Raw genomic sequence first — 17,984 nt, 5'->3', positions numbered from 1 at the left:
TAATAAATTTAAACAAGTTTATAATTTATATTTAGGAATGATATTAATTATGTTACTTCATTAATTTCAGTCCGATATACGATGCGTATTGTCGAAAACATTATGCCAATGGCTATTGCGACTATGGATGTAACAACGAGGAATGTAATTGGGATGGCTTGGATTGTGACGGAAAACCACCCTCTTTAGCTGAAGGTGTTATTTCTGTGGTAGTCAGAATGGACATGCAGACTTTTCGTTCTAACGTAGTGGCATTCCTACGGGATATCGGTCACGAATTAAGAACTACGTTACGTGTGAAACAAGACGAGCTTGGTAACGACATGATATATCCCTGGAAAAGAGAACGAGAACCAAGTTTACAAACGAACTTCTTTGGTAGACAAGCGACGATCTATACGAATAGTCAAAGTGGTGTGATAGCGTATCTAGAGATTGATAATAGAAAATGTACAGTAACACAGGGTGCCGTATGCTTTCCATCAGCCAACGAAGCAGCAGAATATTTAGCTGCTACAGCCTCGAAACATTCTCTTTCGAGAAATTTCCCTATCGAACAAGTTCGAGGAGTTGTTGGTCCGCAAGGTCCAGAATATCCTGATACACCAACAAATTACAAGTATGTCTTCATTGGTGTCATTATCGTGATAGTCGGAGGTATGCTTGTGGGAGTTTTAGTGACAGCGCAAAGGAGACGAGCAGTTGGAGTGACATGGTTCCCAGAAGGTTTCCTACGAACCAATAGTGGAAGTGGTCAAAGACGTAGATCACGTCGAAGAGGTCCCGATGGACAAGAAATGCGTAATCTCAATAAACAACCATCGGTGAATTGTATGGATCTCGATGTAGGAAATGGCCGAGCACAACAATGGTCGGACGACGAATCGGATCTTCCACCATCGAAACGAATGCGAGCTATCGAACCTGGCTATGCAAGCGATCACACGGCTATCACCGATTACGAAGAAACGGAACCAAGAATGTGGACTCAACAACATTTGGACGCAGCAGAGATACGAACCAGACCGGATGCAGGAGTTTTAACACCGCCTAGTCTCGAGCATGGTCAAGATGTAGATGCTAGAGGACCATGTGGAATGACTCCGTTAATGGTAGCCGCTGTACGTGGAGGTGGTCTTGACACTGGAGAAGAGGAAGATGAAAGCGATGGTACTGCAGCTGTGATCGCTGATCTCGTGGCACAAGGTGCTGATTTAAATGCTACTACCGATAAAAGCGGTGAAACTTCGCTCCATCTCGCTGCTAGATACGCCAGATCAGATGCAGCTAAGCGTCTGTTGGATGCTGGAGCTGATGCTAACTCTCAAGATAATACCGGTAGAACGCCTCTCCATTCAGCCGTCGCTGCGGATGCGATGGGAGTATTCCAAATTCTTCTTAGAAATAGAGCAACGAATCTTAACGCTCGAATGCACGATGGTACCACTCCCTTGATATTGGCTGCACGTTTAGCAACCGAAGGAATGGTGGAGGATCTGATTAATGCCGATGCCGATATAAACGCTGCTGATAATAGCGGTAAAACTGCTCTTCACTGGGCCGCAGCTGTTAATAATGTAGATGCTGTTAACATATTACTTGTCCATGGTGCGAACAGAGACGCACAGGACGACAAAGACGAGACTCCGCTGTTCCTCGCTGCAAGAGAGGGCAGCTTCGAAGCTTGTAAAGCTTTACTCGATACATTCGCCAACAGAGAAATTACAGATCATATGGATCGATTACCGAGAGATGTAGCCAGCGAAAGGTTACATCATGATATCGTCAGATTACTAGACGAACACGTACCTAGATCACCTCAAATGATGAACGTTATGCCGAATGGTCCTCTAATAGGTAAGCATTCGATTTACGTATACTTCTGCTTCGTAGTTTTCTCATTTCTTAAAAGAACATTGGTTGTAACGCTCAATTTTTCTACCTACAGGATCCCCAAATCATCCTCAACTTATCACACATCCAACTGTCATCGGTTCCGCGCCGAAACAAGCGAAATCGAAGAAACGACCAAAAACTGGTGGTACGGGGAACCCAAACAGTCCAGAATCAGAAGGTGCAGTGGTGGTCATGAGGCGAAAGCCATCGGTAAAGAAGCCACCGGCGAAGCGTGGCGCTCAGCCCCCAAACCAGGAAATCCCTCAGGGAGCGGAGGGAGCCGAGGGGAACCTACCAAGCCCGTACGACAGTGCGAGCCTTTACAGTAACGCCTTGCCGTTAGTGGGTCATACGGCGACAGCGAAACAACCACCACCGTACGAGGATTGTATAAAGGGACAATCCATACAAGGCTTGCAACAGCTCGGTCTTGACACGTTCACGAATAACTACGGGCTGCCAAATTTTCACGATCAACTATTAGCCTCGCATCAGAGACAAACGCAGGGTATGGTGAACACGTTATCGCCACCGTACAGCAATCAGTCACCGCCACATTCAGTACAGTCAAACATGACGCTCTCTCCTCAAGCGAGCTACATGGGCTCGCCCTCGCCAGCAAAGAGCCGGCCGTCACTTCCCACATCACCAACGCACATCGCCGCCATGAGACAGGCGACGCATCAAAAACATGGAGGCATGCCACCGGTGGGGTTCGATTTTGAGAATTTACCTTATTCCAGTCAACAACAACAACAGCAACAACAACAACAGCAGCAGCAGCAACAACAACAACAACAACAACAGCAGCAGCAGCAGCAGCAACAACAACAACAGCAGCAGCAACAGCAACAGCAGCAACAACAGCAACAACAACAACAGCAGCAGCAGCAACAACAACAACAACAGCAGCAACAGCAAAGTACGCAACAACAACAGCAACAAACACAACAGTACTATCAATACTTGACGCCACCGTCCCATCATTCCGGATCGGATGTCACGCCGCAACATTTAATGCAAGCACCGGAAAGTTTTCCGACGCCTTCACCGGACAGCCCCGGACATTGGTCCTCGAGCTCGCCTCACTCGAACAGCGATTGGTCCGAGTGCATGGCCTCGCCGAACGCCTACGGTGCTGGCGGTGGAGCTCATCAAAGTAACAAGGGCTCGGAGGCAATCTATATATGAAACGAGCAAACGCTCTCCTTCTCGCGCGAGTAGATCGTAGCTTGTAGCTGTAGGAAAAATAAGAAGATACAAATAGAAAAAGAGAGAAAGAGAGAGATAGAGGGAGAGAGAAAGGAAGAAAGAGTACGTACTGTGATTAGCTCGTCGAGATCGAGAGCAATAGTTGTTTCGTTAGCATGAGAGCATATACGAGCCTCCGAGGAGGCCATTATATAACAAGAAATTGTGCCTTCGAGTGCTATATAGTGTGTTAGATAAGTATACGTAGGAGAATGTATTAAATTATGTGTTTCGAAAAGCACAATGTTTCCTAATGGCCTTTTAATGAATACGTTTTTTACTGGTTTTGTGCGAATTGTAAGATATATATAAAGCGTGTGTGTCTGGTTGAGGAGAGCGTCAGAAAGTTTTGTCTTTTCTTTTCATTTTTTTGTATATTTTTTTTGTTTCTGTATTTTTTTTTTTTTTTCTTTTCTTTTTCTTTTCTTTTCGTACGATCGCTTATGAGCGTGTTGTTCCATACACAAACATTCCATACGTATGGCATTCTTTTTCTAGTTTTTTCATACTTCCTCGATGTTATTCCTATCGAGAGGTACGATCCATCATCTTAACAAAGGTAGTATAATTATTAATGTTTAATTTTTTCAACAAATATGGATCATTTTTAAATTTAGAGTGCATCGATGGGTGTTAATACGTTTCTCTGACCTCTCTTCTACCCGAAGTAGCCGAAAGAGAGTTTAAATAATAAGAATTTGCGGCGCAGTTAAACGGTACGCATAATAGATACTATAGATTGTTGTGAGAGAAAAGAGATTATTATTATTATTATTATTATTATTATTATTATTATTATTATTAATATTATTATTATTATTATATTATATTATATTATATTATCATCATTATTATTATCATCATCATCATTATTATTATTAAAATATTATTATTATTATTATTATTATTATTATTATTATTATTATTATTATTATTATTATTATTATTATTATTAATTATTATTAGTATTATTCGAAAAAGTATAGTTCTTCGCGCGCTTGCAATATGTCGCCAGTGACACGTTCGAAAAGTAAAAAAAGGACATATTGGAATCGGGATTCACGTAGAACTATTAACTCAACTTCTACTTTATAAAAAAAAAAATAATTTGTAAATAGTATCTTCTCCCCTTCTTTTTCCCCATTCCGCTCTGCAACTCACTTTGCACCCTATCGAGTACTTTTATATAATTACCTTTTCTCTCGATTTTGTACATTATTTTACATGTTTTTTATAAAATGTAAGTTAGCCGTTTTTTATTATAAGATGATTCGTATGCCGTAACCATATCATTCTCTCTTCAACAACATAGTAATGAACTATTAATTTCTTGTTGCGTTAAGAATTTATTATAGCTATCTTTAGTGCTGTTCTGAATTACACAGTAGCATAAAAGAAAGTTCTCTTCCTATATAAGAAATTTAAGGGACCTACATAATACTTGTGCCTATATCGTAAAGTTACGCATCGAAAGAAATGAGAGAAATTCTATATTTATATATGGCTTTTATCTCGATCTTATAGAGTATCTTTATGCGATTGCCCTTATATTGCCGAAATTTATGCGGGTACTGCCAAATACATGACAATAAAAATACGAAGAGAAGAAACGTGTATGTATTTTTGTAAGATTTATACGAGATAGAAAATTATGAATCGAACTTTAGCGTGTTCGCTAACAAACGAGCACGATAATCTTATTTCGCGTGTAACGAGAATATAATGTTTCTAGAAAAGACAAAAAAAAAGAAAGAAAGAAAGGAAGAAAGAAAGATACCATGTAAAAGTTAAATCATTGAGTCTGTGTTGTTCATTAATAATAATAATAATCGTAAAAATTTTTCAACGATACGTAGACGATATATACGTAAATTCATTGTTGTACGATCGACAGCAGTTATTATGTGTTCATAATTCATTGCCAACTGCTCTCTTTTTCTTCTTTCGAATCATCATACTTCTGTGTTAAAGAAAACAAAAAAAAAGACAGATTTAAGGATATACTGGTGTAGCCTAAGATCCATTTAAAATAAGTTCTACGCCTCCGATAATTACGATAGATCTTGTTATTTCTTGTAACTTGTAAAAAGTACTGAGATTTATTCGTATTAACTATTTTATAAGCGAACTAAAAATTTGTTCGATCCTATTATTATATCCTACCCCGTTCCCACACTACTCGATCCCATATTTTTATAAATAAGTTATGCCTTTTAAACGGATGTAATAATAAAGATAATCTAACATTCATGATAGGCTCGTTGTTCTTTCGTTTTTTTTTTGTTCTTTTTTTTTTTCTTTTTTCTTTTAAATTGTACTATGTCTCATAACGCAAAATTCGACGGGGTTATTAATGTATGTTGTGCAAATGTATCGATAAGGTTTATAGGTGGTCACTGGCAATTATACTTTTTTTTATTACTTATACTTTGGTTTTATTTTTTGTACACATTTCGATCATCATTGTATAAGATTTAATATCACGGTTTCTTTACGATATAAATTCTTAATACATTTTTGATATTGTCAAGAATGTACACGAGTATATTATTAATTAAATTTACCGCGAATCGAACGCCACTCGCGCTCCATCTGTCGATGTACTCTCAATTAACAACGAGCGAAATGAAAGTATCGAAGACGCTCATATATATTAATTCAAATTAACATTTCAATTCATTGTAAACATTTAGAGTATTTTTTTGATCCTAAATTATCATCAACTTTAATTTATTTCCTTGTGAGAAAAATATTTTATAAATTATACGACAAGTGTGTTTTCATAGCAACGCGTTTATATTTCTTTACTGTCCTCTTCGTTCGTAATGTCGGCCAAAAAGTGGGGGAAGCAGGATATAATTTATTGAAGGTGAAACGCAATTTCGCCATTAACATATTTTACGTAAAAACTAAAAGGACGCATAGCAACAACGATACACCGATAACTATAACAATACAAGCCCAATCAAAAAGAAATAACAAAGAGGATAAATACCAATAAATAATATCACAAAATTGCGATATATTGTTTACACATAATTACTTCGAATGAATTTTTTCGCGCTAAATGATCAACACGGCTAACTTTCATGTACACATAAAGAAGGTTTTATTGACCTTGAATCTCTTTATTTGGACATTGATATTCATACGCGTGTATTACAGAACTTGCAATCGTGCAACGAGTAAAGAGGCATATTTGTAGTTATTTTTATTTTTATTTTTTTTCTTTATTGTCGAGTTAAAGATCGCAACGAACATCATCGTGACTTGCTGCGATATAAACACGCAAGTATCTCATTCGCTCTTTTTCTCTTTTTCTCTTTTCTTTTTTGGTTTCTTTCATTTTCTTTTCCACTCTCCTTCTCTCTCTCTCTCTCTCTCTCTCTCTCCCTCTCTCTCTTTCTTTCCCTGTCTACTCTCTCTCTCTCTCTCTCCGCATAGTTTTCCCGCTCCCTTTCGAACAGCTCGTTGGCCAACTCGCGCGAAAATTCAACCGGTGTCGGAAGTGCAGGATGACGTGTCGGCGATACTCTGATCGTTGTTGCTCTCCGTCGATGAACTGTCGTTGCTCTTAATTCGCCTTTTACGCAGCTTCGCGAACTGAAACTCCTCGACTGGAACTGTACACGAAGAATAATTGATATCAACTTAGCTTTTGTATCTTTTCTTTTCAGAATTTGGGTTCGTCGTGGAGAAAAGGGTTGGGAAGGGACAAAAGGGTAGGGGCTCGTGGTTAATTTCGTACGCTCGGAAAAACGGGAAATGAAACGAGAGTGTTTTTTAGCAAAGTTGACGATAAGGCTCCTTATATATTTCCTTTTCTATTATCACGTTTTCTCCTAAATTGTACTGCATTATACAACATTAATAATAAGTATGTTACAGTGGAAGTACATCCTTTTTTTTACTGGCTATTCTTCTTTACAAATTCACATTTAACATGTATGTATTTACTTCGACCGTAACATGTACATTCAATAACGCTCAACAAGATCGCTCGTCGTCGATACAAGGTACCATCATTTTTTTCATTAGCATTAAAAAATAGTATGGATCGATTTAATGAACTTTACATCGAATGAACTTTGCTCGTGAATTCGTGTTCTTGGTTTCTTTTTTTTCTGTATTTTCTTTTTTTTTTTTTACAATGAGATAAAATTTTAATTGAACGCAGTTTTAAAATCTGTATAGCACCGACAGTAACAATTCCTAATTTCTCTTTATGAGTCTGCTAATATACTTTTGATCAAAGACTTTATAATAAGAAGATACGTGCTAATTACATTGAATGACAGAATACTTTAGTGTTTTATAAGAATATCTGTCTAAATATACTCTTATTGTTATACATAATCATCTAAAATTTTCAACTATTTTCAAAAAGAGATAAAATACTAAGTAGGCAAGAGATTAAAAATTGATTTTCTTAATATTTATAAGTTTTATATAACACTGTAAGATAGATCACTCTGCATTTTCTGTCATTCATATTATCTTTAAATATTATCCTTATTAGAATAGAAAACTATTGATCTTTTTTTGATAAATATGTAATATCATAAGAGAACGATGTTGAATAATATACATTTCTGTAATTTGTGATAAGATAAAAAACTTAAAATTTAGAATTTTATATTTATGTAGCATTACTTTATGTAAGATTCGATATAGAGTGTCAATGAGCTTTCAAATGTAAATTGTCATTTGTCTATAGCAAGATGTCAAGCTTCCTAATAGCGATTTATAAAACATATAATAGATACTGTAAGCAATAAATAATTAACTACATTTGTTACTATCTTTCATGGATGATAATACAATAAGAAAAATTTTTGTCAATACTTTAGCATTACAGCTTTTGTACGTATTATAGGAAGCATCGCTACAAGCATGTAAACTACACAGCAAATACTTTGTTGAAAACATCATTAACACCATGAATCAGAAACATTTAATAAAAATTCATTACCAAATATGTATATATTGATGAATCGAACAATCATTCGGAGATAATGTAAATTCACTGTATAACTGTATAATTATTTCAAGTACAATTATGGTTACCATCTGAATCTGGATCTCTCTCTGTATCATTGACCGTAGCACTTGGCAGAGGAACTATTTCTGGTTCCAATGGTTTTACCGAACAATCGATATCCTCAACAATTACTTCTTCCGCCAAACTGCTTCTAACGGCCTCTGTGACATTTATTAAATACTGATATGTACATTATCATATTTTTTACATTTAACTTACCATTAAATGCCTGTGGATATTGTTGACTTAGTTTATTCTTTACTATACGTATTCTTTTAAAAATGTAATCCAAGTCTTTTTTCATTTCAATCAAAAGAGCAGTATGCTTTTTAAATTCAGCTCCTGCCGACTTAAGCCTATTTATTGATAACTGATTGCAGTTAGTTAACATTTCATTTGTTTTTTCAAATCTTTGTAACCTAAAATATAAAGATGTCCAAGTTATTATATGATAAAATAATTACAAAAATAAATACTATAAAATATATATAAATGTAATATTCACATTTGTTTCTGAGCTCGTATCATAGATTCTACATCTTGCTGATCTACGATTCCTGCTAATCCTTGTATGAACACCTCCGGTGCTGTATAATTTTGAAAGCATTCAAAACTTCCAGTATCTGATTCTGGTGTTCCCTGTGTAGTTGTCATGATTCTAATATCTCTCAATAATCCTTGTAATTATCTTTTCACAAATTTTCTCATCAAAAAATACAAGACTTGTTATTAAATTTGGCATTGAAAGTTCTTAACTCTAATCGCAATAATTACAAGATTTACACCACAATTGATTTTATATATTTTAAACATATCTCAAAATGCAAAATCTTTTAAAGCATAGCGATAACATCGTCAAATTATTCTATCGATCTTTGACAATTCGAACTGACACTTCATCATTTCCGCCATTATCGAGTTATCCTCAACTAAGTATAGAATTCACATACACGTCATTTCAAATACCTGTGATGAAACTTTTATTATCTTAATAATATTATTGCTCAAGAAGTATAAATATTTGTAGTAAATTGTCGTTACGAAGGCCAGTGATATATGTAAACTTTCAAATTAACATAAAATTCGAAAATCTTTTCAAATCGTGGCGCCATAATAAAAGACAAAAGACAGTAAAAAAAAAGTGTGGAAAATTTCGCTTGGTGTTGTTAATACAATATTTATTGCATTTTATAGCTATGTGATATCGATTACGTTGAACACGTCGAAGATCAAAAAAGATAATTTTTTCAATCGAACGATCGTTTCATGTAGTTGAAAACCAAAAATTACGATTAGTTTGTCAAGATAAAATAGACGCAAGAAGTGACGCGTTTGCAAGTAGGAGGGGGAGCATCAACAGCTGTTCGTTGTTCGATGTTTTCAAGACGGATGATAGCACGTGAGGCATTCAAATTTTCACAGTGACTGTTGTCTCTTGAAGCGAAGCCTTGTCCGCGTAATCTCTGTAAAAGAAGAAACTTTTGTGAGAGCACATTCTACGAACTTGCATTCGGAATGGCCCAGAATATAAATCCGTTTTATTCTTCTCAAAACACGCCGAGCAAAGCTACAGAAGAAAAACAGAACAAGCCGAAAGATAATCATGCAGTCAGTAAACGGTACGTCTTTCAGTAATCCATCATATTCTTACCTCAGCCTTCGTTATAAATATTATTGTTTTATATCTGTTATTTAAACTTTATTTGAGCTTTTTCTTGCTTGATGCTTAAAAATGGTGCGTTTTGTGGAAAAATTAATTCGCTTATAGGAATATGTTATTGAACGACATAACCTTAGATTCTAATCAAAATAATATCTTATCGTTGGTATTTGTGTGCGTGTATGTGTGTGCGCGCACGCGTGCCTGCGCGCCTGTGTGTGTACAAAATACAACTTACTATATTTATTCAAGTACAGTTCTGTCAAGAAGATTATTGTTAACTTAGAAAAATTGAAAGTATTAATTTGATTATATAGTTCGTCGATAAATTTCTATTGTGAACTTTTAAACATTCCCTAACTTTTTATTAAGAAGTAGTATCTTGTAGGCTACAAAAGGAGCTTATGGTCTTGATGATGAGTACAGAGAAAGGAGTATCTGCTTTTCCAGAGAGTGAAAACTTATTTAAATGGATTGGAACTATTACAGGACCTAAAGATACAGTGAGTTGATTCGAGGAAGATTTTATTTAGTAATTTACAAATTAACTTGTAGGTATAATTACATATTTTTGCATATCTTTAAAACATTCCTCCAAACTTATGTTATATAGGTTTACGCTGGCCTTACATATAAATTAACCTTGGAATTTCCACATAGTTACCCATACAGTGCACCAATAGTACGATTTGCCACTCCTTGTTTTCATCCAAATGTAGATTCGGTTGGCAATATTTGTTTGGATATATTGAAAGATAAGTGGAGTGCTTTGTACGATGTTCGTACTATATTGTTATCTATACAGTCTCTACTTAGTGGTAAGTAATATCGATTATATTCGTGTGACACACAGAGTTGGATTTTTATTCTTTTTACTCATTTATGTATATAATTCATTTTTGATACGATAGAACCCAACAACGATAGTCCACTTAATCCTTTGGCAGCAGAACTGTGGAGCGACCAGACAAAATATAAAAAGCATCTAACAGAGGAGTATCACAGGGCTCTCAAACATAATCAAGATTCATGATAAGCCCATAATTATGATCATTCTGAACCTTTCATTACTATTATTCCTATCAGTGTTTTGATTATAACTAAGTAAAATGTTGAGCATTGTCTGCCTCGAAGACTCATTTACATTGACATGGAATCTTTAGATTCATCTTTCATTAGTGTAAAGTGTAATATGGGATCAACATTACATGCTTCGCTTTATTGCATTTGCCCTTACATAAATTGTTTTTGTTCTTACCATGACTTTAATTTTATAGAATCTCTGATGTCAAGATCAGGTAAGAGCATTAAAGGCATTTGCAATTATATCAGATTTTTTATGAAAAGTATTTATTTATTTTACATTTAGTAATATATGTTGAATTTCAACATCATTACACTTCTCATATGTGACTAGTGCATTTGATATATCTCCATTTCATTTATAGTCATTGTACAATTCCAAAATAAATATTTTAAAATGATTGTACTAATTGAAAAAAATTATTTGCCGTCAGAAATTAATTTATTTCGATTACAATTTATAACGACGTTGTATAATTGTTCAGTTATGATGTAACTGATACTTCGACGTATGAACATTGTAACTATATAATAGTTTGACTGAGTGTTTCACTGTGAACATTTAGTAGGAAAAATCAGTTCTTAAATGAATCCTGTCCATGTAGATAAAAGATTAAAGCATGCGATAATTTCTCATTTGGATTTTTAAACATATTTTATTAATGCTAAAATAGTTAATATATACATACATACATACATACATATATATACACATTATATATATATATACACGTATATTATGTTTTTATATTTATATATATGTGTGTGTATATATATATATGTATATATACGTGTGTATACACACCCACACATACACATACATATATATACACGTAACAATATAAGGATTCAATGCGTTGCACTAAAACTTAATTTTTAATTATGTAATAGTTATATTTATTTTTTAATTTTGTAACTTATTAGAATGGAGAATTTGAAACAAATTATAAATGAAGTCAAACGTTCTTTAAATGAAAGGAAATCTTCGAAGATAATATAATTTAATCAGTAGGATCTATATCCTTTAATTAGTTCGCTCAAATATCACAGCCATTTATTTCACGCGATATATGTAATTTAGTTCATAAAAAAAGTCATTATTGATTATTTTATTCAATGTATTTTATGGATTTAATTTTAAATAAATGATCGTTGCTATTGTAATACACAATCGTTACATAGTAATATATACACGTGTGTGTGTGCGTGCGTGTGTGTGTGTTATACATATTATATATATACACACATATGTATATATATATATATATGCGTGTAAACATGGCGGCATTACGAGCGAGACTCCTTACTGTTGTGAATACATTTTCTTCTTTTACTCAGAAACAATCATTGAATCTTAAGAACCATGTATCAATAGTGCACGCAACGATGGGAAGAACTTATTCAGCGAAAACAAGTGAAGATATCGAGGTAAAAGCAAATTTAATTTTATTAATGAAATAACTATCAACTGCCATTACACTTGTATACATAGTTTTTTTTCTTCGCAGGAAAGGAAGGTCAATGTCGATGGGTCTAATATTAACTATGTCAGAGTTGGCGTTGGCAATCATCCTGTTCTTTTATTACCTGGTGCCCTAGGTAATTAGAAAATTACAAATTTTTATTTACGTATTAAAATTATCTAATTTTAATATAAGTAAATGATTGTACAAAAATTGAATTGTTACATAATCATTTATCATGTTATTTCATTCTTCATGTATATCGTCAAAGTAAACTATTGCGTGATCAAGCTTAGCGTTTGTTGGTAAAGAAGGAAACGTTAATAACGAATATACATATGTACAGTACCGGAAAAATAAATTCGAATAAAAAAAAGAATCGGTTAGTTTGACTTAAATTTGTTCATAATCATTTTCATTGGTCAATGATTGGTACATTTTCATTGATGAAAACAAATTTCAATTTTCGGTTCTGATGGAATTCAGTGGGTATGGCGATAAAAAGGTAAATGATATGATGTTTGTTATCAAATCCTAATAATGAAACGGAAGTAGGAATATCATGGTTTGACGATACTTCTCTGGTCAAAGTATCGGACTTTTGCGGCAAATTAAAGATATTACGAAGAAAGAAGAGTATATTGAAATATTAGAAACAGACATGATACCATATGCAAAGTAAGTTATGATCAATTACTAGATATTTCAATATAATAATGATCCGAAGCACTCATTTCGTACCAAATTTCGTGCAAAATTGTTTGAATTAAAACACCGTATATACTCTTAAATGGCTTTCGCAAAATCCGCGTTTAAAGGCGCTCGAACATTTTTGGTAACATTTAAAATTGAGTATTAGCGACAAAAAAATTTGAAATATTGCAGAATTATTTGAAATACTCCATCAAAGTAGCAGAACATTTCTTCTGTTATAATACAGAACTTTTAGAAATCTATTCCTAAAAGAATGCAGGCAATTCTAGATTCCAAAGGATTTTTTAGCAAATGTTAAGGTATTTTATTGTTTTGTAATATCAACATACGTTTATTTTTATAATTTCTTTAATATTTAAGTTTTGTCCGATTATCTTTTTTTTGTCAATTATATTTTTACATACTTTTTATACACAAAAATATATGTATTACGTTAAAATTCATGAAGTCCATTAATATAAATGATTTGTTGCCCTTCCATCTGTAAATCAATCAATTACTTTAATATTAATACATTGAATTATTCATAAAAATTAAAAAAAAATCATTTGTTCGAATATCTTCGTCCGATACTGTACATATTACTCTTTGAAAAAAATAATTTAGAGTATTTGTTTACTGATTATTACTAATAATTTGTTTTATTTTTTAGGAACTGCCTGGACTGACTTTAAACCTCAACTAGAAAATCTTGATAAAAATAAATTGACTATAGTAGCATGGGATCCACCTGGATATGGAAAATCGAGACCACCGAACAGAATATATTCAGATGACTTTTTTCAACGTGATGCCGATTATGCTTTTAATTTAATGAAAATTCTAGGCTATAAGAAATTCTCTTTGATTGGATGGAGCGATGGTGGTATCACGTCTCTTATACTTGCTGCCAAAAATCCTGATAGCATTCGTAAGATGATCGTATTTGGTACGAATGCTTACGTTATTCCCGAAGAACTCGAAATTTATAAAAGTAAGTATTTATTTGAAACTTTTGTATTTTTATATCATTAACATTATTATTTCAAATGACAAAAACACAGATATATCCATATACTTATTTTTTATTCGATTTTAAGGCATTAGAAACATCGACACGTGGTCGGAGAAAATGAAACAACCATTGCTCAATATTTATGGGGAAGAGTATTTTAGAAATACTTGGTCCGATTGGGTAGATACCATGGAAAGAATATATAAAAAAAACAAAGGTGATCTGTGTAAAAACGATTTGGCTAAAATAAAATGTCCTACTTTAATCATACATGGAGCTAAAGATGTAATTGTAAAACCAGAACATCCAGTTTATTTAAAAGATCATATAAAAAATTCCGAGTATGTGCATATCTTCTGTATTTAAATATATAATTAGTATACAAGCTGTATTAATATAAATATATATTTAAACTTGTTTAACAGGATGACAATATTTGAAAAAGGAGCTCATAATTTACACTTAAGATATCAAGAGGAATTTAATGCATTGGCTATGAAGTTCTTGACAGAAGACTAAAATGTTTCTCAACCTCGTTATTTTCTTAATAACGGTAAATTTTACAATATTTATACATATTCAATTATTTATTTAATTTTATGCATATATATTTATACACACACACAATTGTCCGATTTATACGTATACATGCGATTATTTCCTTAAGTATTAAAAATCTAAAAGAATATTTTAAACGAATGTTGTATGAAATATTAATATGATGATAATTATTTGATTTTGCGTTGACCTTGGAAAACTCTATAAAAGTCTTTTTACATTTTTTTATATTTATATTTTTAAATGGAAACTATAATTTTCTTATTACATATTCTTATTATCGAAGTTGAAACGTTTTCAAAATACTGCTTATTTGTATCTTTTACACAAATCACTATCGAAATATTAAATTTCAAAGTTAATATATCTTACGTTACATATAGTTTTAGCGTTATCCAATGTACACCGAGAGTAGATTACTCAGTCGGTCTTTGTACGTACATAGCGGCATACCGACTTTGAGATCTAATATCTCAATATTGATTTGTATGAGACACAAAGTAGTAGTGTTTGGAAAATGTCAGCTATTCGATGTCATTTAAAAATTTAAACCTGATCTCTATAAGACTCTTTAATATCATCGCAAAGTTAAATAATTATCATCATGGTGTATCCACTTGACATTATATAATATTCATTTGAAATATTTTTTGCATTTTTAATATTTAGAAAATGCATTTAAGTCGAACATGTATATATTAAAACGAAAAAAACATATTTAAATATAATTAACAAAAAAATAATATTGTACATACACTGATGGTCAAAAAAAGAACATACTTGATAAGAAAAACAGCGAAACGTGAACGGTACGTTTCTAGAAATGCAAGGTTTTTCAAAATATCAATAAATAGGTCATATTTTGTTTACAATTTAGCCGAGTAGTTCAATCCGGAAAATTGACCGCAAGTCATCACGTCATTTTAATTATTCTTATCTGAAACTTATTATTGTTTTTAATATTTTATAAATTACATATAATATATTTTATACGTTCATTTCTATTATTATAATAGAAACGTATGTCACAAAGATCTAGGATCACAATATACATATCAAATTAAAATCTCCATAATATGATAATTTTGATAATGATAATCAGGAATCAAATATATTTACTTTATGTTACAGGAGACACGAAATCTTCGTCCTACGTAAAGAGAGTCGTTCAAAAACATTTATCTCATTTAAGAACGTAAAATCATAACCGGATCGTTAAACGTCATCGAGTAAGAAAGGCATAGAACTCGAAATCGTTTTTGGTTGTGGCTCACCGAAAGAGGCTTAACGTTTCCTTTGCCCACGCTGTATCGCGATTCTCCTTTCTCTGCTTGCGTTCTCGTGCCGGTTATCCCACGTACGTCCTCCGTGCCAGGTCATACGATCGACGTGCCCGATCGTGGCGAACCCACTAGCTAGAGTGGTGCCTTTTAAAAAACATAAATCAAGTGTCACGTATTGAATTTTCTCCTCTTCTATGGCACCTCTTTTATGCTTTAAGACGTTCGAACGAATAAGAGTTTCTAGCTTACCATCGATCAATACTCCATAATTAAGAATCTCTCTTAGTCCGTCAGCATTTTCTTTTTTTAGTCGAACGAAGAGGTTTTTTTTTGAAGCTCTTAGATATTGTCTATATTTCGTAATTGTCTAGTTTTACCGAGAAGAGATTATAGTCGTCTAACGTGAAAAGTCAAAGGGCATGTTGATTAGATCGTTTAATCGATCGTCTTAAACTACTTTCCATTTCGATTGTGAGACTAACTAGATTATTATTACGGTAACAAGCTGTCGTAAGTATTGTCGGGAAGTGTCGCTTATATAATGCCAAGGCTATGTAGTCATTTGATGAAGGTGATTTTTATAAAGGCATTTTTGCCTACGAGCTTCATGAAGCATCATTTAATTATAATATAAAAAAATTATGATATAAAAGAATGGTTATATACGATATATTTTTATACATTTCACATATATTCTTTTGTATTTTTATTTTATAATGTCTTCGTAGTTTAAATGGAAGAAGAATCAATACGATATGAGCATTAGATAGTGGACACGTACGATCGTAGATCTGACATCCGTCCTCTACTTTGCCACTAGCATAACAAGCAACTTCTAATCTGCATATCAATCATGCACCATACTGTTGATTGCTTGATACGTCACAACGAGATTCTCAATCTATTGACATAAACGTATCTTTGATATTATTTCGGATAACATTGATTTCTTCGTACAAGTGACCTTCTGTCTGAACATCAATATTTATTTTTTTTATATACGAACTTCTTTAATTGATTCGTTGTGCTTATGTAGATACATTTCCTTACTGTAATAGAAAAACAGTCGACTATGTCACTTGCGAGGTTGCAGTTGATGAGAGAGAGAAAGAGACAAAGAGAGAGTCCAACGAATTCAACGAGCTAATAACGAAGTTCCTCTCGGGGCAGTCATAGATCCACTAATAGCTATTTTCGTCGCATGAATAACAGTAAGTTTAAAGCAATACAATAATTTTAATGGATTTTATAGAATATATACAATAATTTACAAAATATTATATACAATAATTTTATAGGTTTTATAGAATATTTTTTATAATATATACACATACGATATATATATATATAAAACATTTATTATATACATACCTGTTATATTATACTTATACAATACATGTTATATTTATAACAGCGTTGCTTTTCTTTATATTCTATCATAATTAACGTTCACTGAGCTAGTTCGCATGCACTCATGCATTCCTGCATTATAAATGCATAATCTCTATATACACCTTCAATATTTTATCTTGTTACAAAGTAGTCTAATACCTTTACTTGGTATAATATAAAACTCACGATATTTCAATCGAAACAAGAGAATGATTTACGAACGTACGTGATTCGGAAGGCATATTTTTTCCTGATATTTTTTCAGCTTAAGAATTCTCTCCATCCTTGTGTTCTCAAATTATCGTTCGTACTTGTAAAAATATAAAGGCAGATAAGTTACGAGCTTTCAAAGATGACGAAGAAACGTCTTTCGAATTTTTACTACTTTCTTTTTATGTTGCTCTTTACATACGATCTGTCCTATAAAGTTCCTAATGAAGTTCAACTAGTATAACGCGCATAGCTTAATGAATTCCGTCTGCAGATTGAATAATTAATCTCTCCCTTCTTTGCTGTACCAGTTATGCTCGGTTCTCTCATTAGTTTCGCTTTAAGCTTATAATATGTTTGACATAAATTTTCGTTAAATAATATTTAGTATATGCCATATTTAATCCCTTTGTAATATTATTTACCATGACCTATAGAT

General features: G+C 32.9%; 4 protein-coding genes across 7 annotated transcripts in view; 3 read left to right on the top strand and 1 right to left on the bottom strand.

Annotated features, from left to right (window-relative positions):
* Window positions 1-5,572, top strand: part of LOC127071374 (neurogenic locus Notch protein) — a 188,356-nt gene extending 182,784 nt beyond the window's left edge. For both annotated transcript variants that reach the window (XM_051010649.1, XM_051010716.1), the window contains 2 exons: window positions 71-1,857; window positions 1,949-5,572. In XM_051010649.1, the coding sequence (XP_050866606.1) occupies window positions 71-1,857; window positions 1,949-3,087 (2,926 nt within the window). In that variant the 3' untranslated portion in view covers window positions 3,088-5,572. The remainder of the gene's footprint in view (window positions 1-70; window positions 1,858-1,948) is intronic.
* A 660-nt stretch (window positions 5,573-6,232) lies between these two features.
* Window positions 6,233-9,491, bottom strand: LOC127072578 (kxDL motif-containing protein CG10681). Its single transcript, XM_051013097.1, has 4 exons — window positions 8,694-9,491; window positions 8,408-8,607; window positions 8,215-8,349; window positions 6,233-6,770 (listed from the first exon to the last, which is right to left on the bottom strand). The coding sequence occupies exons 1-4, from the start codon at window positions 8,840-8,842 to the stop codon at window positions 6,640-6,642; spliced, it is 615 nt and encodes a 204-aa protein (XP_050869054.1). The 5' UTR covers window positions 8,843-9,491; the 3' UTR covers window positions 6,233-6,639.
* A 76-nt stretch (window positions 9,492-9,567) lies between these two features.
* On the top strand, window positions 9,568-11,567 carry LOC127072589 (ubiquitin-conjugating enzyme E2 C). The gene is made up of 4 exons (XM_051013105.1): window positions 9,568-9,807; window positions 10,237-10,351; window positions 10,462-10,666; window positions 10,760-11,567. The coding sequence occupies exons 1-4, from the start codon at window positions 9,704-9,706 to the stop codon at window positions 10,879-10,881; spliced, it is 546 nt and encodes a 181-aa protein (XP_050869062.1). The 5' UTR covers window positions 9,568-9,703; the 3' UTR covers window positions 10,882-11,567.
* A 136-nt stretch (window positions 11,568-11,703) lies between these two features.
* Window positions 11,704-17,356, top strand: LOC127072556 (valacyclovir hydrolase). 3 transcript variants are annotated; one of them, XR_007785523.1, is made up of 7 exons: window positions 11,704-12,359; window positions 12,440-12,530; window positions 13,761-14,081; window positions 14,188-14,443; window positions 14,528-14,655; window positions 15,792-15,889; window positions 17,002-17,356. XR_007785523.1 is itself a non-coding variant. In XM_051013060.1 (6 exons), the coding sequence occupies exons 1-5, from the start codon at window positions 12,180-12,182 to the stop codon at window positions 14,619-14,621; spliced, it is 942 nt and encodes a 313-aa protein (XP_050869017.1). In that variant the 5' UTR covers window positions 11,704-12,179; the 3' UTR covers window positions 14,622-14,655; window positions 17,002-17,356. The 3 variants fall into 3 exon arrangements, 2 of the variants coding, with proteins under 2 accessions (XP_050869017.1, XP_050869002.1); XM_051013060.1 differs by lacking the exon at window positions 15,792-15,889; XM_051013045.1 differs by having other exon boundaries at window positions 15,792-17,356.
* Window positions 17,357-17,984: the final 628 nt, after the last annotated feature.

This window comes from Vespula vulgaris, chromosome 1, assembly GCF_905475345.1.
Source record: "Vespula vulgaris chromosome 1, iyVesVulg1.1, whole genome shotgun sequence".
NCBI classification, from domain to species: Eukaryota; Metazoa; Arthropoda; class Insecta; order Hymenoptera; family Vespidae; genus Vespula; species Vespula vulgaris.
Note: the sequence above shows the minus strand (reverse complement) of the source record. Positions and strands in the feature narration are given on the sequence as shown.

Coding starts and splice junctions, on each gene's coding strand:
- LOC127072578 (XM_051013097.1), bottom strand. CDS start 8,842: ATGACAACTACACAGGGAACACCAGAATCAGATACTGGAAGTTTTGAA. Junction 8,608..8,693: donor ATACGAGCTCAGAAACAAAT/GTGAATATTACA, acceptor TTTATATTTTAG/GTTACAAAGATTTGAAAAAA. Junction 6,771..8,214: donor GAGAGATCCAGATTCAGATG/GTAACCATAATT, acceptor CTTCGTGTACAG/TTCCAGTCGAGGAGTTTCAG.
- LOC127072589 (XM_051013105.1), top strand. CDS start 9,704: ATGGCCCAGAATATAAATCCGTTTTATTCTTCTCAAAACACGCCGAGC. Junction 9,808..10,236: donor AATCATGCAGTCAGTAAACG/GTACGTCTTTCA, acceptor AGTATCTTGTAG/GCTACAAAAGGAGCTTATGG. Junction 10,667..10,759: donor TATACAGTCTCTACTTAGTG/GTAAGTAATATC, acceptor TTGATACGATAG/AACCCAACAACGATAGTCCA.
- LOC127072556 (XM_051013060.1), top strand. CDS start 12,180: ATGTATATATATATATATATGCGTGTAAACATGGCGGCATTACGAGCG. Junction 12,531..13,760: donor TTTATTACCTGGTGCCCTAG/GTAATTAGAAAA, acceptor TTTATTTTTTAG/GAACTGCCTGGACTGACTTT. Junction 14,082..14,187: donor AGAACTCGAAATTTATAAAA/GTAAGTATTTAT, acceptor TTCGATTTTAAG/GCATTAGAAACATCGACACG.